This window comes from Thalassophryne amazonica, chromosome 8 (genome assembly GCF_902500255.1).
Source record: "Thalassophryne amazonica chromosome 8, fThaAma1.1, whole genome shotgun sequence".
Taxonomy (NCBI): domain Eukaryota; kingdom Metazoa; phylum Chordata; class Actinopteri; order Batrachoidiformes; family Batrachoididae; genus Thalassophryne; species Thalassophryne amazonica.
Window position 1 is genome coordinate 51,456,164 of NC_047110.1, and position 23,418 is coordinate 51,479,581.

Genomic DNA, 23,418 nt, shown 5'->3' on the forward strand with positions numbered 1-23,418 from the left:
CATTTCACACACTTTAAATGCTCAGTGATGGGTACTGACAACTTACTGGAGCTGTTGGATCTGCTGTTGGTGTTGTGTATTCAGCTGTTCAACCTCAGCTTTGTGCTCCATCGTGAGCTCCGTTCTGACCCGGTTCACCACATCATCCCTGTACTGCTGCTGGATCCTTTCAAACCTGAACAAACAGAATGTGGACACATTAATTATTAAGTACGCATACTTCATTAAAGATGTCAAAAAACAAATGGAATCTTTATATTAAAAGGATTATTTTTGGAGCTTGTAATTAAACCTCCTACTTGGATATTGTTACTGTTGGATTCATGCTACTATGGTCTGATGCACTGGGAAAATCTCATTTCCTACACGGGTTATTTGCAAAAATCGGTGCATGGAATTTAATGCAAAGCTGCTTTCATTTTTCCATCTTCCATGTCATACTGCAGACAGCTTTGTTTTGGCGCTCACTGATGATGCGCACTGACATTAGGGACGCAACTATTATTTTCATAATCAATTGATTATTTTCTCGAGTGCTCAATTAGTTGTTAGGGCTATAAAATGTCAAAAATTGTGAAAAATGTCCATCAATGTCACCAAAAGCCTAAGATGATGCCTTCAAATGCCTTGTTTTGCCCATAGCCTGAAGATATTCAGTCTACTGCCAGATTGGAGAAAAGCAGCTAGTAAAATAAACTAGAAAACTTTCACATTTGAGAAGCTGAAAACAAAGAATTTGAATGGTTCAAAATGATTAGTCAATAATAAAAATAGTTGGAGATTAATTCAATAGTCAATTAAAAATTGATTAACATTTAAACACAAGCAGTGCCTGACTGCCATAAGGTAGGGCTTTGCATGTAATGTGCCATTTTGTGTAGAAAACAGCAAGTTGCCACAATTATGTACTTAAAATAATTTCAGTAGCTTGGCTGTACTATCTTTTTCATATGTGCACATTATCATCATCAGCACTGCAGTAAATAATAATTAATTCAAGATGTAATTTGTATGAAAATTATTCAGATATAAATCAGATGTTTACTGTACTTATTGCATACCTATGATAATGCGTTTGACAAAAGATTTTCCAGGAACATTTCCTGACTCTGGTGATTTTCACAGGTTTGTGCTACTCTGAAATTAGTTGCCACCTTACCTCTGAGCAGTCTCTTGCTTCTCTTGGTCCAACTCCTGGATCATCTCCCTCATTTTTGTGCACAGTTCTAAGTTGGCAGTCTTCACCTTTTCTTCACTCTGTTCTAGCAATTGAATCTTATTTTCCAGTTCCTGGGGGGGTTTTTTGGATGGGGGCAAAAGAAAACAGCTTTTTAAAATTTCATCAATTCCTGTTCATCAATAACATTCCACAGAAAATGTATAAACAAAATGCACATCAATGATTTGATAAATTGTGACTAACCTCCACTTTTTCCTCCAGCTGTCGTTTGTCTTCCTGTAGTTTCATCAACTCTTTCTGCGACACTCCGCTTATGTCTACACACTTATTCTGGCTGGTCTCTCGTACCTGTGAGCTCAGACATACAAATTTTGTTATCTCCTTTTGTATACAAGCAAAGCAAGTGCTCATGCACATACAGACCCTGCACTCTCTGTAGTCTTTAAATATGAAATTCAAAAATACTTGTTCATTCAGAGATCACAAATCAACTGAAAATTTGTTTTGAATAAGTTGGTGAAATATTCAAAAGGAGCAGGTTCCTATTGCAGCCGACGTTAAAATGTCCAAACTCAGAGCAGAAAAACGTTTACAGCCTGGTACAAAAACATTTTGGTCTCTATAGCATTTCCCCAAGGACTGATTTTTTTTTTTTTTTTTTTAACTCATTAGTTTAGTAAACTTTAAGCCAGAAAGTTATGTATAATAAGGGCTGTGGCTGCTTTGTGTGAAAGCTAATGTGTACTACTGAGTGAAGCTCAGTGCTCTAGTCATACAGAGGCTGCTAGCCAGTTACTAGTTGTTGTGGAGGACTGTGTCTGTCCATTCTGAACAGTCCCAAAAAATATGATTAAATAAACACCCAACCCAAGGTTAACCTGTTAGCTTAGTTAGCTTGGTAACTAAGATGAGGGCGTGTTTTGGCTTCATTCATCCCTCCCACGTCACACAGGGTCTCGCTCACACTCGTCTTTATCCATTCATGGGTTCATCATGACGTAGGCAGAGTAAGCGGTACCAACATGATGATACCCAGAGCAGCAATTTTTGCGTATCAAAACTGTTCTTCTGGGTCTCTACAGAAAACCTATGGATGATGTCACGCAAGGTTTGGTTATATATACACAGATGAACCTTGTTAACTCACGTTAGTTAGGGTCCACAAAATCGAACCGCACGTTAGCTGAAACCATGAATTAATGAGGTTGGCAAAAAACATTCAGTAGTCTAAATGTTTGGGGTCCACAAATCGACCATGAGTAAAGCCAAAACGGACCTTTTTATTTTTTTCAAAAACTATATGGATTTGAATCATGTGTGATTGCATCAGCCAAGCTTGAACATTTGTGCACATGCGTGAGTTTTTTCACGCCTGTCGGTTGCATCATTCGCCTGTGGGCAGGCTTTGAGTGAGCACTGGTCCAGCCCCCTCGTCGGATTTTTATTGTCAGGGAAATGGCAGAGCGACTGCCGCTTTGCTCCATGAAATTTTTTTCAGAAACTGTTAGAGACAGCCAATTGGAAACCATTCGAAAGATTCAGATGGCTTTTGGTGAAGATTCTGTCGGCGTCACACGGATTAAGGAGTGTTAAAACCACCACCGGCGGAGGGCGCGCGGTGCACGCAGCGGCCATCAACAGGCTGGAACAACCAGATCATTTCCAAACTGAACACTGTGTTGATCCGGGACATCGTGTGATTACCACAGAAATGGCAAGAGAGCTGGACATAGCACTTTTGCGGCACATTCCACTGTTACAGGAGATTTTGTAATGAAAGACATGCGGAGGATTTCGCGCATCGGCACAGAGCCGCTCACGGCGCGCAAAAAAAACAAAAACAAAAAAAAACATCTCCGTGTTGGAAGTCTCACAGGACACGTTGTGGCATGTCCAGCTGTTTCACAATTTCTCGGATACTCACTCGACTGAAAAGCCACCAAAAGCCATCTGAATCTTTCGAATGGTTTCCAACTGGCTGTCTCTAACAGTTTCTGAAAAAAATTTCATGGAGCAAAGCGGCAGTCGCTCTGTCATTTCCCTGACAATGAAAATCTGACGAGGGGGGTGGACCAGTGCTCACTCAAAGCCTGCCCACAGGCGAATGACGCAACCGACGCGTGAAAAAACTCACGCATGCGCACGAAAGTTCAAGCTTGGCTGATGCAATCACACGTGATTCAAATCCATATAGTTTTTGAAAAAAATAAAAAGGTCCATTACTTTTTGGACAGACCTCATATATATATATATATATATATATATATATATATATATATATATATATATATATATATATATATATATATATATATATATATATATATATATATATATATTCATATATATATATATATTCATATATATATATATATATATATATATATATATATGCGCGAGTTAATGGGGTTCAACTGTGTATACACACACAGTCTATGATTCAGTCTCCATTTAGCGCAGCTTGTAATGACTGTTGATACAGAATATGGAACAATGTTCCTTTTGAAAAGTCATGTTTCTCCCACCTGCTGCTAGCTTGCTAATTGGGTAGAACACACTGATAACCGCATGATATGCCCAGAGTTTAGGAGACAAACTACATGCGAGTTCCAACAGCAGCTGTTTGCAATTTTTGATCATTTATTCAGCATCCAATAAGCATCCAGCAGGTGGCAGTACTTTTCGAGGGTATTACTGAGGCAAAGTAAAGTTACTCCTTCGATTGATCTAATGCATCAAAGTTCATTAGATGCAATACAGTTTGTCCTCATGTTATTTTAACACCATAAGCTACAAGTCAACTCTGGAAGCATCACTGACTCTGTGCTTTGCTGCATCCACGACACCATGTTATCACCTTGGGTCCTGGATGGCAATCACCCAGACAGACGATAGCTCTAAAACAACCATCTATCTGCCACAGCTATGTGAAGCATAGGTGTCCCCTTGGCATTTTCCAGCCAATGGAGCCCTCAACACTTAGGCACCTATGTGCTGGATCATGCACAGATGCACCACATAGCCAAAATTTAAGTTATAAGAACATAACATTCATTTTTGAATATTGTCTACACAAGCTGGCTGGAATGGACTAACTGACTAATCTACATTTCTCAGGGATGACAATCAATCAATCAACTTTTTTCTTATATAGCGCCAAATCACAACAAACAGTTGCCCCAAGGCGCTCCATATTGTAAGGCAAGGCCATACAATAATTATGAAAAACCCCAACGGTCAAAACGACCCCCTATGAGCAAGCACTTGGCAACAGTGGGAAGGAAAAACTCCCTTTTAACAGGAAGAAACCTCCAGCAGAACCAGGCTCAGGGAGGGGCAGTCTTCTGCTGAGACTGGTTGGGGCTGAGGGAAAAAACCAGGAAAAAGACATGCCGTGAAGGGGGGCAGAGATCGAGCACTAATGATTAAATGCAGAGTGATGCATACGGAGCAAAAAGAGAAAGAAACAGTGCATCATGGGAAACCCCCCACAATCTACGTCTAAAGCAGCATAACCAAGGGATGGTCCAGGGTCACCCGATCCAGCCCTAACTATAAGCCTTAGCGAAAAGGAAAGTTTTAAGCCTAATCTTAAAAGTAGAGAGGGTATCTGTCTCCCTGATCTGAATTGGGAGCTGGTTCCACAGGAGAGGAGCCTGAAAGCTGAAGGCTCTGCCTCCCATTCTACACTTACAAACCCTAGGAACTACAAGTAAGCCCGCAGTCTGAGAGCGAAGCGCTCTAATGGGGTAATATGGGGTAATACGAGGTCCCTAAGATAAGATGGGACCTGATTATTCAAAACCTTATAAGTAAGAAGAAGAATTTTAAATTTTATTCTAGAATTAACAGGAAGCCAATGAAGAGAGGCCAACACGGGTGAGATATGCTCTCTCCTGCTAGTCCCCGTCAGTACTCTAGCTGCAGCATTCTGAACCAACTGAAGGCTTTTTAGGGAACTTTTAGGACAACCTGATAATAATGAATTACAATAGTCCAGCCTAGAGGAAATAAATGCATGAATTAGTTTTTCAGCATCACTCTGAGACAAGACCTTTCTGATTTTAGAGATATTGCGTAAATGCAAAAAGGCAGTCCTACATATTTGTTTAATATGCGCTTTGAATGACATATCCTGATCAAAAATGACTCCAAGATTTCTCACAGTATTACTAGAGATCAGGGAAATGCCATCCAGAGTAACGATCTGGTTAGACACCATGCTTCTAAGATTTGTGGGGCCAAGTACAATAACTTCAGTTTTATCTGAGTTTAAAAGCAGGAAATTAGAGGTCATCCATGTCTTTATGTCTGTAAGACAATCCTGCAGTTTAGCTAATTGGTGTGTATCCTCTGGCTTCATGGATAGATAAAGCTGGGTATCATCTGCGTAACAATGAAAATTTAAGCAATACCGTCTAATAATACTGCCTAAGGGAAGCATGTATAAAGTAAATAAAATTGGTCCTAGCACAGAACCTTGTGGAACTCCATAATTAACTTTAGTCTGTGAAGAAGATTCCCCATTTACATGAACAAACTGTAATCTATTAGACAAATATGATTCAAACCACCGCAGCGCAGTGCCTTTAATACCTATGACATGCTCTAATCTCTGTAATAAAATTTTATGGTCAACAGTATCAAAAGCAGCACTGAGGTCCAACAGAACAAGCACAGAGATAAGTCCACTGTCCGAAGCCATAAGAAGATCATTTGTAACCTTCACTAATGCTGTTTCTGTACTATGATGAATTCTAAAACCTGACTGAAACTCTTCAAATAGACCATTCCTCTGCAGGTGATCAGTTAGCTGTTTTACAACTACCCTCTCAAGAATCTTTGAGAGAAAAGGAAGGTTGGAAATTGGCCTATAATTAGCTAAGATAGCTGGGTCAAGTGATGGCTTTTTAAGTAATGGTTTAATTACTGCCACCTTAAAGGCCTGTGGTACATAACCAACTAACAAAGATAGATTGATCATATTTAAGATTGAAGCATTAAATAATGGTAGGACTTCCTTGAGCAGCCTGGCAGGAATGGGGTCCAATAAACATGCTGATGGTTTGGACGAAGCAACCAATGAAAATAACTCAGACAGAACAACCGGAGAGAAAGAGTCTAACCAAATACCGGCATCACTGAAAGCAGCCAAAGATAACGATACATCTTTGGGATGGTTATGAGTAATTTTTTCTCTAATAGTCAAAATTTTGTTAGCAAAGAAAGTCATGAAGTCATTACTAGTTAAAGTTAATGGAATACTCAGCTCAATAGAGCTCTGACTCTTTGTCAGCCTAGCTACAGTGCTGAAAAGAAACCTGAGGTTATTCTTATTTTCTTCAATTAGTGATGAGTAGAAAGATGTCCTAGCTTTACGGAGGGCTTTTTTTATAGAGCAACAAACTCTTTTTCCAGGCTAAGTGAAGATCTTCTAAATTAGTGAGATGCCATTTCCTCTCCAACTTACAGGTTATCTGCTTTAAGCTACGAGTTTGTGAGTTATACCACGGAGTCAGACACTTCTGATTTAAAGCTCTCTTTTTCAGAGGAGCTACAGCATCCAAAGTTGTCTTCAAAGAGGATGTAAAACTATTGACGAGATACTCTAACTCCCTTACAGAGTTTAGGTAGCTACTCTGCTCTGTGTTGGTATATGACATTAGAGAACATAACGAAGGAATCATATCCTTAAACCTAGTTACAGCGCTTTCTGAAAGACTTCTAGTGTAATGAAACTTATTCCCCACTGCAGGGTAGTCCATCAGGGTAAATGTAAATGTTATTAAAAAATGATCAGACAGAAGGGAGTTTTCAGGGAATACTGTTAAGTCTTCTATTTCCATACCATAAGTCAGAACAAGATCTAAGATATGATTAAAGTGGTGGGTGGACTCATTTACTTTTTGAGCAAAGCCAATAGAGTCTAATAATAGATTAAATGCAGTGTTGAGGCTGTCATTCTCAGCATCTGTGTGGATATTAAAATCGCCCACTATAATTATCTTATCTGAGCTAAGCACTAAGTCAGACAAAAGGTCAGAAAATTCACAGAGAAACTCACAGTAACGACCAGGTGGACGATAGATAATAACAAATAAAACTGGTTTTTGGGACTTCCAATTTGGATGGACAAGACTAAGAGACAAGCTTTCAAATGAATTAAAGCTCTGTCTAGGTTTTTGATTAATTAATAAGCTGGAATGGAAGATTGCTGCTAATCCTCCGCCACGGCCCGTGCTACGAGCATTCTGACAGTTAGTGTGACTCGGGGGTGTTGACTCATTTAAACTAACATATTCATCCTGCTGTAACCAGGTTTCTGTTAGGCAGAATAAATCAATACGTTGATCAATTATTATATCATTTACCAACAGGGACTTAGAAGAGAGAGACCTAATGTTTAATAGACCACATTTAACTGTTTTAGTCTGTGGTGCAATTGAAGGTGCTATATTATTTTTTCTTTTTGAATTTTTATGCTTAAATAGATTTTTGCTGGTTATTGGTGGTCTGGGAGCAGGCACCGTCTCTACGGGGATGGGGTAATGAGGGGATGGCAGGGGGAGAGAAGCTGCAGAGAGGTGTATAAGACCACAGCTCTGCCTCCTGGTCCCAACGCTGGACAGTCACAGTTTGGAGGATCCAAGAAAATTGGCCAGATTTCTAGAAATGAGAGCTGCTCCATCTAAAGTGGGATGGATGCCGTCTCTCCTAACAAGACCAGGTTTTCCCCAGAAGCTTTGCCAATTATCAGTGAAGCCCACCTCATTTTTTGGACACCACTCAGACAGCCAGCAATTCAAGGAGAACATGCGGCTAAACATGTCACTCCCGGTCTGATTGGGGAGGGGCCCAGAGAAAACAACAGAGTCCGACATTGTTTTTGCAAAGTTACACACCGATTTAATGTTAATTTTAGTGACCTCCGATTGGCGTAACCGAGTGTCATTACTGCCGACGTGAATTACAATCTTACCAAATTTACGCTTAGCCTTAGCCAGCAATTTCAAATGTCCTTCGATGTCGCCTGCTCTGGCCCCCGGAAGACAATTGACAATGGTTGCTGGTGTCGCTAACTTCACATTTCTCAAAACAGAGTCGCCAATAACCAGAGTTTGATCCTCGGCGAGTGTATCATTGAGTGGGGAAAAACGGTTAGAGATGTGAACGGGTTGACGGTGTACACGGGGCTTCTGTTTAGGGCTACGCTTCCTCCTCACAGTCACCCAGTCAGCCTGCTTTCCCGACTGCCCGGGATCTGCCAGGGGGGAACTAACGGCGGCTAAGCTACCTTGGTCCGCACCGACTACAGGGGCCTGGCTAACTGTAGAATTTTCCACGGTGCGGAGCCGAGTCTCCAACTCGCCCAGCCTGGCCTCCAAAGCTACGAATAAGCTGCACTTATTACAAGTACCATTACTGCTAAAGGAGGCCGAGGAATAACTAAACATTTCACACCCAGAGCAGAAAAGTACGGGAGAGACAGGAGAAGCCGCCATGCTAAATCGGCTAAGAGCTAGTAGCAACGCAACCTAGCGGATTCCTAAAAACACACAAAGTGAATAATGTGTAAATAATTTAAAGGTGATTCAGCAGAAGGAGTGCCCCAATCAAGGCACCAAACAGGCCATGAAGCAGCACAGGCAACGCACGACGACAGCGAACGCACGACAACGGTGCTAAAATAAAATAAAAATCAACTAAACACGCTGTGGAGCAGCACAGATAACGCACAACAGTGCTAAAAGAGAAAAAAAAAATAAAATAAAAAAAATAAAAACGAAAGCGATAGCAAGCTAGTTAGCTTGCCAACGCTGATGAAAGTTAGCTGATAAAAGTGCTCCGTCGCGATGTTTCGACCGTTAGAGGTCTTCCTTAGGCGTTGGAGCACAGTAAAAAAAACAAAAAAAAAGTAAAAAGGTAAAAAAGTAAAAAAAGTCTTGAAAAAGACTGTTAATTCAAGTCCAAAGCAGCAGGTAGCAGTCTCTGTGTAAACAGTCCCAACAGAGAGCCAAAATTCTGATGCCAACACGTAAACCAACCAAGGTTCCCAGTTGTCATGCGCAAGTCTTACATGTTCAGACAAAGGTTCCCAATTAACTCAGAATTATAACAATGAGGCATCTTCAAATTCGACTGGGGGTCTGGGGCCCGCTGTGGGAGTTCCTACTTTTTAGGCAAAATTATACCCATTTTTTAGCCTTATTTTGGTAGCCAAAGACACACTTGAATAAAGTCAGGGATACTTCATCCAGAAAAAAAACAGTATTCTGGAAAAATACTTCTTAGTGTTAGATAATTTCTTATTTTAAGTGTTTGAATGCTTCTTTCTAGATTTAACAAACTTAATTCAAGACATCTTGTCAAGTGAAATTATCTGTCCATGCAGCAAGATAACACTATGTAACAAATTTTTATTTTTGTTTTGTTCCTGGGTACACAGTGTGTTTTCCTAACCCGTTATGCCTTAAATAAATAGAAAATAGCTGTTATTCCACAGAAACTTTGCTTCTGTGATCAGGACAGTGATATTTTGAAATGTGTCTGTTTAAGAAAATTCTCGATTCACCTTCACTACTACTGAGTAGTCTTCTAGAATATTCTTGAACTGCTAGAACTGTCCAGAATTTTCTAGAAGTTTCCAGAATTATCTAGAAATTTCAAGAAACTTTTATGACTTTCTAGAACGTTGAAAAAAATAAAATCAAAGTTTGTGCTGAATGTAGTCATTTTTCCATAGACTTTAGACATAAGCAGTTGAAATACAACACTTAGAAGCCAGGAACAAAAATTGTGTTACATAGTGTAATTTCCCTCAGATTTAGTGTTTTTATCTTGTTTTTAGATACCCCTTTTCTGCAGTGAAGATACTAAAACAGCGCTTTTATACATGTGATATTTGGCTTACACTTCTCTGTTAAACCTCATCTTTTCTTTTAAGGTTGCAAAATGGCTGAAAACATAAATGGTTTGAAGGAAAACCCCATTACGGGATTCATAAACATTTTGTACTTTCTGGTAAGATGCTTTTCTAGATAGAATGGATGGTTCCTAACTTATCTATGGTTTGTATCAAAGAGGTACTGTAAATTTATGTTATAAAATTTTACACTCAAATAGTGAAAAACCTCACAGAAGAGCTGAGCTGGGCTTCAGATAACTGGGTCTGTAGCTCGTGCACTGTGTTCTGACAGCAATGAAGCTCCTCCTGGAGCCGGCTAATTTTTTGTCGCTTGCCCTTCAGGCTGGCCAGACAGCGTTGCATCTCCACTCGTAGCTGCTGTAAAGCCTCTTCCTTGGGCAGCTGGGGGTCCAACAGGTTTGTCAGCGCAGTACTGAGCAAACAGAGACAGATCATAATTTTAAGAAGCAATGACAAATTGGTTAAAAATAAATAAAAATTTAAAAAGTGGCCCATGGTACAGTGACAAAATAAAGTGCAAACACAACACCACAAATTACCAGAATATGCATATATAAAACTGCATGCTACTTGAAATGTGAGTGATCATCACATTTGACATTGAACATAAAGACTGTGGCTGTGCTGCGTATTTATGACCCACCAATGAATCATGGTGTTCTTCCAGTTGGACTTCTTTAGTCCTAAATCCATGCAGGAGTCAGAGAGTTGGTTCTCCGAGTCACCACTCAGTTCAAATGCAATGACCCCATGCTTCACAGCTGATTCATACAGATTAATCTGCTCCTTCAAATCCAGCAGATCCTCCTTTAGGATAAAATGTCAAAACATTTTCGAGATATAAATTACTCAAAGTTTAATCATGTTTACAACCAATTCCCTTCAGTTATACAGTGCTCAGATGATGCAAAAACAAACCTGTAAAGCTTTGTTCATGTTTTCACTCAGTGCCTTGGCTGACTGAGCCTGCTGCAGTTTGATTTGCAGTTGAGTCATCTCATGCACTGAACCTGGGCAAGAGAGAACAGCAGCAGTCAAGACTGAAAGGCCACATTAAAAATAATCCTATTAAAGTAATTATGTACATGTGCTCAGAAGTCGCTTCTTCATATTCTGTTAATGCCTTCTGTAGCAACTGTATGAAGACTGTACTTAACCCATCGTAATTACAGTAAGATACAATCCAATCACTAGGAACAGTGGGCGGCCATTGTGCTGCGCCCGGGAACCAACTTCAGATCAAGAGACGGTGCCTTGCATATGGGCAGAGAAAGGAGCAGACCCCAATGTGCATTTTTTGCTGGTAGTTATAAACGATTCACTCACTCGTCTGCAGCAGCTTGGCACATTGTTGTTGACTCTCCTCCAGATGCTGCGTCAGGACATTGACCACTCTGGCCTTTTCCAGCTGTTCCTCTTGTCTCTGGTGCTCCAGCTGTTTTAGCTGTTCTCGTAACCTCTGACCAACATCAGTCTGGAAACACCAAAACAACAACACTCCCTGGTTACCATACACTTCACTGTAATCATCTTGTTATGGAAAGGAAAAAACAAATATACATATTAGAAATCCTCTTTCAGCCTATGATTGGCTGACTGTACCAGCCAGAAGTCCCTGACACACCATGGAAACAACCCTCCACATGCAAGTGCAGTGGTGGGCACAGCTAACCAAAAAGTTAGCTTCAATAATTGTTTCCACTAACTGAAAAGTTAACTTTTACAAAGCTAAACAGATAAACCCCTAAAAAATTTAGTGAAAGTGACAGCAAAAAGCTAAACCGATAACTTTTAGTATTGGCTCCAGTACACTGGCAGCTACTGATACTTCTGAGTAAATTCAAAGGCAATCACAAAAAACAAAGAGCCAGCGTTTCTGTCTAAGATCAGCCTTCTCTCAGCAAAAGAGACCTGGTGACCAGAGAGGGGAAAAAAAGGAGAGAGAAAAGAAAAAGATTATTTTCACAGCCATACAGTCTTGTCGCAGGAGACATGCACAGCAAGGTAGTTTTGACTTACGATTAAAATTTTAAACAAATTCCGGACAAGTTATCGAAATTAACGTCATTTAACTGTCATTTTTACAAAGTGAAAATATCAGCTACATATTTTAGTTTTAAAGTAATGCACTAATTTTGAAGGTTTCGACCGTTTACAGACACACATGCCAAAAGGCATTATGGGAAAATTACCTCCCTGTCATCAGTGGTTGTTCAGTTTATATCAGTGGTGGGCACAATTAACCAAAAGGTTAGCTTCGATAACCATTAATCTGATAACTGAAATGTTACCTTTTATGACGCTAAACTGATAAACTGCTTAAAAAAAAAAAAAAAAAATTATCTTTATTACAGACAACTGATAACTTTTAGTATTGATTAGGACGCGACCACACCAGATTACACTGTCAGCTTATGATAAACCAGTTTCACTTTAAGCACCGCAGGGGCTGTTGGGTAAATTCAAGGATCACAAACACAAACAGAATGCACGAAAAATGGATGAATTTAAAAAATAAATAAATAAATAAAACCCCAAACACTGTCATCATCTTTTAAAAGCAGTAAGACAGTATTAGAACTCAGTTTATCTTGGCATTATGTACAACGTCATTTACGAACTAAAAGCTGTTTTTTTTTTTTTTTTTACACGCTTTGAACCCTGTGGCTTAAACAACCAAAATACATCCATTAATGCATTGATTGTCAGAGTAAAAGACACATAGTCAATATAAATTCTTACCTGTTACATTCAGTGGAGTTCATTAAATTCTGAAGAAATAATCCACATAATCCTGATTATCCAACACGGTGTCTAAGAAAAGTCCCTGTGTAAAACAGCTGCACTGTGAGATCTCCTCTCTTCCACCGAGTCTTGGCGATTCAATTATGCCGTCAGCCACAAAGAAATAAAATAAAATGTTTAAAATTAGTCCATTTTGTTTCTGCGTCGAGCGGACGGTAACACTCACTGTAACATCCAAAGTGAACCTGAACTACACTATCCACAATGCTCGCTGCGTCAACCGGCCAATCACGTTTTGCGCTTAATGATGACGTCATCAGCAAGCGACAGCCACAACTAAAATGTTTGGTTTTAGGGTTTACAAACATTTTTGACCATTAAACTTTGCTCACTTACCGGCAAAAAAAAAAAAAAAATGTTAGCGGACTGAAAGTTATTGGAACTAAATTTATCTGAAGGTAATTGGTCCGCTGATGCTTTTAAAAGTTATCTGAAAAGCTTATCCCCTAGCAAAAAACATTACCTTTGATAATCATGGGTTATCAGATTAGCTGAACTTTGCCCTCCACTGGTTTATATATATATATATATATATATATATATATATATATATATACACGTAAAAAACAACACAAGTTACTGTAACGTGTGTGTTGGTTCTTAGAAATAAATCTGTATTTGTAAATGTCTTTTTTTTTCATTTGTAAAAAAAAAAAGGCAATCTGAAAACTGAAAATTCTGTTTGTCAAGTAATTCAGCACTTTTGTACATTATTGGTACATGGAAATAAAGTTTCAAATAAAACATGACAGCTTGCATTTAAAAGAAGGAAAAAAAGGAGACAGAGACTCAATTCTCTCTACCACTCGTAGTCACATCCAGGCACCAAAGGGGGAGTATTATTATTATTTACCTTATTTGACAAGGTTTACAGTTAGCCATTCTTTCAGTTGTACTCAAACTGACACAGCTAACATTAAAAATACAGTTGTGCTCAGACGTTTATATTCACTCATCATGGGCATGAATGTCATGGCAACTTTAATTCCAGGCCTTGCTACTTTGCCAAGGTCTGGAAGAAGACCCAAATGGTCACCCTCACATGAGAGGACGTCGGTTAGGATGTTCAGGAACAAACCAGGAACCACAAGACTCAGGCCTGCCATGAATTGTAAACTGCTAGATCCCCACCACCACCACTGTCCACAGTGAAGCGAATTTAAATAGTCGTGTAATGGGAGGGTGCTGATGAAGAAAGAAGCTACTGCTCCAAAATCGACACCTTCAAGCTAGACTGAAATTTGCAGCTGCCTACATGCACAAGCCAAATGTCTTCTGGAGAACTTATGGTCAGACGAGACAATGCTTGAGTTATTTGGCTACAATTACCAGAGGTATGTTTGAAGGAGTAAAGGTGAGGCTTTCAAACCTAATAACACTGTACCAGCTGTCAAGCATGGTGCTGGTAGCATCATGACCTGGGACTGTTTTGCTGCCAGTGGAACTGGTGCACTGCACAAAGTGGATAGAATAACAAAGGAGGACTACCTCCAAATTCATTAAGGACACCTCAAATTCACAGCTAGATGGTCGAAACTTGGCCACAACTGGGTGTAACAACAGGACAATGATCTCAAACACATCAAAACTGGCTGTGTGTTGGATAAAGCTGGATAACATTAAGCTTCTAGAATGGACTCCCCAAAATCGCGACCTCAACCCAAAGGAAAATTTGTGCACTACATTTATAAAGGCATGTTTATAAAAGGAAACCAATTTAAATGAACTTGACCGATTCTGCCATGAAGAGTGTTCAAATATCCAGCCAGAATTATGCCAGAAAGCATCTGGTCAAGGTGCAACTTGCTTGTGCGCCCATTTCTTGTTTTTCTAAAGTCAATAATGATGTATGCTGTAAAATCATTCCACCCTGGCAAAAGAACCATTCAAAGAAATGATTAAACCCCAAAATTACCATAACATTCATACCCAGAGTAAGTATATGTAAAAGTCCGACCACAAATGTACATCCATGAAGTGTAAACCAGATTGGACAAACTAAGTAAAAAATAATAAATACATAAATTTCCACAAATTGTACATGACAGTCATTAAACATCCAATTACCGATGTCACCTTTGTGTCTTTTAATTATTTCATTTGTCCAGTCATAGTCAATAAGCCAGTAAGCATAGCTATCGCTAACAGGTAGCTGTGCTAACGGTTTCAAAGTCCTGCATCCATACCATAGCTGACGAGATCGTTAACCAGGCGTCGCTCCCTCTACAAACTTTCATGTTCACACTGTTGTAAATTCAGAAAACCTTGTGCAGTTTTCTCTTAGACACATGTAAAAATCAGGGCTGTGAAATGAAAATCCGAGGAAAATTTGCAGGGGGTCTAGGGCCTTGTGGGGCCCCAGAAACCAAATTAAATTTTCATCTACTGATACATTTTCAACATCTCCTGGAAGAACAAATCTCAAAATTAGTGCATATTTAAATGATCCTAGATTCAACCTTTCATTTTAACCATCAATGACCATGTTGAAATAACAGAATACGACGTGGAAGTAGGACCTGGAATGATTTTCCTTTTAATTGTAAACCAAATTATGCATTAACTCAGAACAATTAAACTACATGAAATTCATGAAGACTGAAAAGACTGTTAAACCATGTCAAAAACCACAGCTAAAGATTGTAGAATATTTTAAAAATCATGGTAAAATATCAGTAACATACCTTATAGTAAAATAGCCACACATTCTTGTGTAAATTCCTGTAAATCCACTCAAAGCCACAGTGTCTTTTTTCCCATGAAAAAAGTCTACATTAATAAAAACTAATTTACATTGTTGCGTAAACTCATGTAGCCTAAATTCATTCAAAGCCACAATGTCTTTTTTCAATGAAAGAAAGTGTAGATTAATAAAAGAAAAAAGAGCACATAATCTTTTCTGAAATCCTGTTTGAACAGCACAATGTTTATTTTCCAGAGAGAAAAAATTTTTACCAGTTCACTTTTCCCATTTATCTTTCAGGTGTGTTCATGAAGCCAGCAACAATTCCACGGATTCTTGTCCTTATCAGACTTTTTCAAACCGTCTTTCTTGCCATCTTCGCTCTGTCTGATGTTGCTCCGTGACACAGACATGCTGCAAAATTCTTATTTTAAAAACTTTAAAGTTCTAAAAGTGTGCGATGTCCACATGCTACATTTAGCTAAGCTTCGCACAGGAGCCACAGAGTGTCATCGCAGCAACCAACCAGTCCAGCTTTACGACAACTGTCGTAACAGCCAGGCTTTGAGTGCCATTTTTCCTCCGCGAATCAGAGGAAACTGATTTGTATCTGTAACACACAGATCAGTGTCCGCGGACTTATAAAACTTGCACGATGTCGTAAAAAAAAAAGAAAAAAAAAAAGAACACTGCAATAAGCATTTTAAAAACTCAATAACGATCACGATTAAAGAGTACATCACTAACACCCCCCGCCCATGATGAAATCCGCAGAATCCCGCAGATCCACAGAGTTTTCACAGCCCTGAAAAATAAAGGGGGACGTCAAGCACTGTAGATAATGGGACAGGAAATTTGGCTGACTGGAAAAATAAACCAGATGTTGATGTGGCAATGCATTCTGGGTTGCTTTTTACAATATGCAGTCAGGAGAATTGCCTTATGACTACTCTATACAAGACAGGAGACAAATAAATAACATCCAACACTGGTTTCAGTTCAGAAGGTTCTGGGTTCAAATCCCACCCCTGCCACATTTCTCCATGTAATGTGGAGTTGCGTCACAAAGGGCATCCTGTGTAAAACCTGTGCAAATTCAACATGCAGATCCACCTTGGATTTGCTGTGGCGACCCAGAGTGCAAACAAGGGAGCAGCCGAAGGGACTTACTTTTTATTTAAATGTATCCTCCTCAGTTCTTCTGAAATAATACAGGTGTTATTGCATTTCGTCTGCAGAATCTTTTGTAGCTGCAGGACAAAACTGTTTATGCAGTTTTATAGTATCTTAAATTCAAATTAAACACTGTACAGGACCATGTTTTATCACTCATTTCATGGTTTTCCTTTGTCGCCAGTTGCTATGACTGAATTTATAACATGTAATGATAAATGTTGATGACTAAACTCAATATCTCTTGATGGTTGTGCCATCAGTAACACTAACCTGTTCCTTTAGTGTTTCAGAGCTGGACTCAAGCTTCTGCTGCAGCACTAACACTTCAGCTTCATGCTGCTCCTTTGTAACTGCAAGGTCTCTATCATGCTGCTGCCTCAGTCTGGACAGAGTGTCAGAGGAGCACAGATCCAGCATCTGCTGCTTCATGCTGTCGACTGCAGCCTCTGCCACACGCTGCTTCTTCAAGTTCTACAACCAAAACACATCAAATGTCAAAATTAAAAAAAAATAAAATTAAAATAAAAAATCTGTTCTTAAAAACTTCATTAGTTAATTCTCAGAGACTGACAAGAAGACTACAATAATAGCATATTTCACTATATTACAATATGTATTGTTTCAAGACATTGCAAATCAATGATGGCAAGTATCAGTATTTGTAATAAACAACTGACAAGTTCAGAAGGTGGTCTATAGGGTCGAAATGTGTCAAATTAGTGTTTGTATGGTCAAAACAAGGCAAGTGCATTTGAATGAGCTACCCCATGTTTCCAACCTCTGTTTAATTGCTTGAGAACATATATTTAAAGTGCTTATATTCATAAAATAACTCATTTCAGAGGACCTCTGCTGTAATTTGGCAGTCTATAAATAAAGTGAATTAATGTGAACTAAGCTGTTGTTTGGCAGCTGAGGGAGATGCAACAAATTATGCACTTTGCTTAAATTCAGGAGAAAACAGCAGCAAGCAGCACATAACGGCACATAACTTACCTCTTGGTCTCGTTCATTTAGGACATGTATCTGCTGTTCCATTGACTTAAATTTTTTCTGCATTTGAGTCTCTTTTTCTTTGGCCTCTTCAATCAGTCGGGTTGACTCCTTAAGGCTGACTGCTAGACCATCCTTTTCATCTATTGAATTCAGCAACATGTATATGTTAACAAGAGCAACACGTTCAGGGGAAAAAAAAAAAAAAAAAAAAAAAAAAAAAAAAAAAAAAAAAAAAAAAAAAAAAAAAAAAATCACACGTACATTGCAATAGCGCTTAACTTCCACAAGGAGGCATATACACCCATCAAAAGCCAGGCAGAGTGCATGCCTACTGTGAATGTGAGGAGTGTTGCACTTTACAGTTATATTGTATAATGCTCGACTTAATGGTCCTTGATGGCGTAAAGTGCAAATGTCCTCAAGTGATGAACAATATCAACGTGCCAGTTCTGAGCTTGATAACCCCCTCTGTAGGCCAACATGCCCATGTGAGTAGGAGTGGTATTGTGATTTAGAGACTGTGGGTGCAGGGTGTAAAATTAATAACTTCAGGTGGGAACTAGCAGTGAAATTTGCAGTTAACCCTTCAGCACTTTGACTATTTAACTGCTTATTACTGATCACAGGTACCTTTAATGATGCAGTAACACAAATGAGCATTTGCTTGTTTTGTAAGTGATTTTTTTTTTTTTTTTTTTGCAAACATACCTTTGACAATTGCAAACTGATGTTCAAGGTATCTCATATTGCGCTTTGAGTCTTCCAGTTTTCTCTCCAAATCTTCAATTTGCCTCTGTTGAGCCTTGTTCAAGATCTGCAACTGAGCAAGCTTCTCCCTATCAGCAGTATCTAAAACATATACACACACACACACACACATATATATATATATATATACATATACACATACATATATATATATATATACATATACACATACATATATATATATATATATACATATACACATACACATACATATATATATACATATACACATACACATACATATACATATACATATACACATACATATACATATACACATACATATACATATATATACATATACATATACACATACACATACATATACATATACATATACATATACACATACATATATATATATATATACATATACACATACATATATATATATATATACATATACACATACATATATATATATATACATATACACATACATATATATATATATACACATATACACATACATATATATATATATACACATATACACATACATATATATATATATATACATATACACATACATATATATATATATATATACATATACACATACATATATATATATATATATACATATACACATACATATATATATATATATATATACATATATATATATATATATATATATATATATATATATATATATATACATATACACATACATATACATATATATATATATATATATATATATATATAAATTGTGTCATATAAGCTTCATTTAAAACAAGATAGTCTCATTAAAAAAACCCTCATCAGAAAAGATATGACAAACTTTATTTAGGTTATATAAAACAGCTATGTCCAGGAGCATTTGCTGGTGTGGGGCAATGTGGTACTGACCATGCAGAAAAACTACTTTTGGACCTGACTGGCGATCACCCAGTTGACCTGGGGTCCTATGGTACTCTGTACAATCAAAGGTGCTCCCCAACTGAGGTCTAGAATGAGAAAAACTGAACTGGAATTAGCTAATGTTTAAACCTGATATTGGCTGAGTGACGTTTGTAGGGCTGCTATAGTAATAAATAACTAAACAAATTTACAAGCGGTCAAGTGCGCTTGTTTCTAGAGCGCAAGGTTCGAGTTCAAGGCCACCCCTGTCCATTCTCCATGTAACGTTGAGTTGCTTCTGGAAGAGCATCCAGTGCAAAACTTGTACCAAATCAACAATCAGGTTCACCTCAAATCTGCTGTGGCGACTCTGAGGCCCACGGCTGCGAAGTGCAGCTTTTCTGCACTGATTTCCTCAAACACCACAATGATAAATCCACTGTGCACCTTGTTGAGGAAGGTAGCTCAAAACTCTGGCCGAATCCAATTAAAATCAGCCTAATAAAGTTTTTTTTTCCAGTTAAACTTTATCCACTAAAAAACAGTGCACCCTTCATATGTAAGGTGGGGCGGGCAGCCAGTGTTTGCTGCAGGGACAAACACAGTTTTTAAAAATACGCAAACTACAAACAAAACACACTGCTTCACTTTAAATATGCAAGAAGTCTCTTTTCTGTCATCAACAGCACGTCTGTCTCGCTATTCAATAGCGTGGGCTCATGGAGCTGATACAACGATTTTTACAGAGAAACAACGAAGTTTGTCCTTAACCCAACCTAATACAGTTAGACACAATCCAACCCCTAGGAGCAGCGGGCAGCCACAGTCAGGTGCCCGAGGACCAACTCCAGATGTAGAGATGCTGCCTTGGTCAGGGGCAGAGAAAGGAACAGACCCTAAATAAGCATGTTTTTGATTGTGGGAGGAAACTGGAGTGCCCAAAGGAAACCCACACAGACACGGAGAACATGAAAACTTCACACAGAAAGGGTGGAAAGCGATCCCACGACCTTCTTGCTGTGAGGCATCAGTGCTAACCCACTAAGTCACCATGGCAGTCACTTCAATTTTATTCATTTAATTTTAAAGCGCCAAATCACAACACTGCTGCCTCAAGGTGCTTCACGTGGGTAAGATCTAACAAGCAAAAATTCCCTCCAGCATTTCTGAGGAAGAAACCTCAAGCAGACCAGACTCAGAGGGGTGACCCACTGCTCGGGCCATTCTAACAATTTACAAGATTTTTACAAAAGATGAGAAAATAAATACATAAAAAACCTCTAACGACTTCATATGCAGACTCATCTGAGATGTTATGGCAAAGTACACAGTTGTAAATGTGGCGCTGAAAATTTGAATGGCTCTCAAGTTATTGTTATCAGTTGGCAACAGATCTGAAAACATACTAACTCTCACTTTGTGGGTGGTAATAACCAAAGAGTGGGGTGCACTGGTGGAAAAAGGGTTAAGAAACCGACCGCCACATTTGCATGATGTGTTTTGACTGCAAAACTCACGTTGTGCTGAATCAAGAAATTCTCTCTGCAGGTGATCAAACTGAGCTTCTTGTTGGGCGCCCTGCGAGTTAAACATTGTGGGTTGGCAGGCAGGGCGTTGAGGATTATAGGCAGCCTGATACTGAGCTGTTCCTCTGTCAGCTACCGTAGACTTCAAAATGAAGAAAAAAAAAAAAAAAAGAAAGTGGCTGTGTTCAACAATATGAGAATGATCTAATACAAATCTGCTCACAATTTAAGACACCAAGATAAGATCAGCACTATTCAGTTAAGAGGGAAAAAGGGACAAATTTCATAAAGAACAAAAAATTTAATGTCTTTCACCAGGATGTTTCTTTAAAAACAGGACAACGAAATAACAACAACAAAAAAACATCAAATAACTCCACTTACCATAAAATGGTTCCTGGTGTCATGGTCCCCACAGCTTTGATTGTCCCGTCTCCCTACTTCACCGTTATATTCCTCAGGGTTACTGGCACTTTGAGGATACTGTTGAGATTCATAATCGTGTGTGGAGAAATCACTGGTCTCTGCTGATCTTTCTGTGCCAATATATTGGTTGAACTGGTGACCCTGTGCCTGCTGACTCCAGGTGTGCGGCAGAGGATGACTCCGAGTGTGACCTCCATGTCCGCTGACCTGAACAGCTTGATCCTCATGAGTGCCATAGTCAGCATTATAGTTCTTCAAAGAGACGTTGACCACAATTAGTAAGCATTTTAAATCATGCCAAGACAGCAAAAACTGTCAGTGAAAACAAACTAATGGCCTACCTCTTTACAAGAGCTTGGTCCTGGATGATCTGTCCATTGATGCGTCCACGTGGACTGTGGACTGAGCAGGCAGGGGGGTGGAAGAGGTATAAATATATGACAATGTCTGTCTGTTTGAAATGCATTCACTTTTTTTGTCAGGAATTGCTTACATCTTGCTAGACAAATGTGTTACCTATTGCCAATATGTTTATTACTGCAGGTAGAATATTCCAGGGAGGAGTCCCTGCTGTCCTCCAGCATGTCATCAGGCAGGTCTGTGAGCAGTTTGTGTAGCTGCAGAAAAACAGCACGGGGAAATGAGTCATTGCGTTGCTTCACAACCGAGTTATAAAGTAACAAAGAAAAAAAAAAAAAACATCACAGAGAAGCAATCATTTAAATCCCAAGACAGAAAATGTCAGGAGGTTCATTTGGATTTTTCTCCTGTTGCCACATTAAAAAGTTGTTTTCCAAACTATGTTGAAAACAAACAAACAAAAAGAGACCAGAAGTGCAGCTATGAAACTGATTTCCGGATTTTGTTCAGATGCGATGATATTGGATGTACTGGATATCCGATAGTAAAAGTTTATTTCAAGAATTTAGATAAAACATCACTATATAAGCTGCATATATTTTTACACAATTGTGAATTCATGGAGGCAAAAAAATGAGAGACATTTTTCTTCAAAATTGTTTTAAGCTTATGTTTGACAACTTCTCATGTTGCTACTACGAACAGTCTACTAAGTGCTTGTTGGTAATAAACAATGCAGAAGTGTATTGTAAGGAATAAAATGCAGTACAGCTCAAGAAAAAGTTATTTGCATAACAAATGCAGATAATCCCCCCAAAAATTTAAATAAATGTCTACTTTCTCTCTGTCAATACAGTTAATATCTTTACATCACACACAAACATTTAAAAACCTCATGCATCACCTGCAAAACTGCCAGTTTCTCCTTATAAACCACAAGTAATGGAATAAGCAAAATCAGCTGGACTTACTTCCAACAAGGACTGCTGAATTGTCCTCAAATCATCCACTGTGTCCACAACCAAAGGACCCATATTATCCCCCTCACAGCAGGTTTACTGCAGACTGAAGAGCATTCTGGCCTTTCGCTGTGAAAACTGCCCAACAACCTCATCTAACCATTCTGCAGACATTATCTTCTGTGAGAAACATTCCAAACATGCCTGGCATGTTGTCAGCTTCCTGCCACTGTGTTTCAGCTCCCAAAAAGCTCCATTGTTTAGACAAAACATAAAGAAAAGTTAACTGGAGCAGAAATGCTGCAATTACCGATCAAAGACAATTTCCACGAGACTAACCCCTGCACACAACACAAGATCATCAAAAAAAAAGCATACTAAATCAATTTCATTGTTAGTTTTTTCCAGTCCCTTTCCTGTTACTGTTGTAGCTCATTAGAAAGGCATCCAGTGACAAGCCCATTTTTTTCCTAGCTCTCTTCATGTAAAACTCGATTCAATCTCAGAACCAAAGTAACCTAAATAATGAGAAAGTAGGAAATCTACAGCGCATGGTTAGTTTCACTGTGACACACCTAGAAGGAGGTCTTTCCTTGAACCAATAATAGCTCGGGTTCATAGTGCAATAAAGAGTGGGTGTGAGTAACAACACTGCATGCTTCTGTAGCACTGAAGCACAGTTATTGCGCAATTCATACACTTCACCTTTCAAACCCCACCACCAACACAACACACACAAACAACAACAAAATTAATCCAGAGGGACA

The 23,418-nt window shown here is 38.8% G+C and overlaps 1 protein-coding gene across 4 annotated transcripts in view; it reads right to left on the minus strand.

Moving 5' to 3' along the window:
• Positions 1-23,418, minus strand: part of cep152 (centrosomal protein 152) — a 52,927-nt gene that overhangs the window by 19,196 nt on the left and 10,313 nt on the right. For 3 of the 4 annotated variants that reach the window (XM_034176231.1, XM_034176229.1, XM_034176230.1), the window contains exons 3-16: positions 21,849-21,949; positions 21,674-21,734; positions 21,291-21,584; positions 20,898-21,048; positions 18,475-18,615; positions 17,767-17,906; positions 17,041-17,241; positions 11,433-11,580; positions 11,025-11,116; positions 10,750-10,913; positions 10,317-10,518; positions 1,424-1,528; positions 1,160-1,290; positions 47-175 (exon numbers count right to left, since the gene is read on the minus strand). In XM_034176231.1, the coding sequence (XP_034032122.1) occupies positions 47-175; positions 1,160-1,290; positions 1,424-1,528; positions 10,317-10,518; positions 10,750-10,913; positions 11,025-11,116; positions 11,433-11,580; positions 17,041-17,241; positions 17,767-17,906; positions 18,475-18,615; positions 20,898-21,048; positions 21,291-21,584; positions 21,674-21,734; positions 21,849-21,949 (2,060 nt within the window). Of the gene's footprint in view, positions 1-46; positions 176-1,159; positions 1,291-1,423; positions 1,529-10,316; positions 10,519-10,749; positions 10,914-11,024; positions 11,117-11,432; positions 11,581-17,040; positions 17,242-17,766; positions 17,907-18,474; positions 18,616-20,897; positions 21,049-21,290; positions 21,585-21,673; positions 21,735-21,848; positions 21,950-22,663; positions 23,153-23,418 lie in introns of those variants that run through there. The other variant, XM_034176232.1, reaches the window with a different exon arrangement.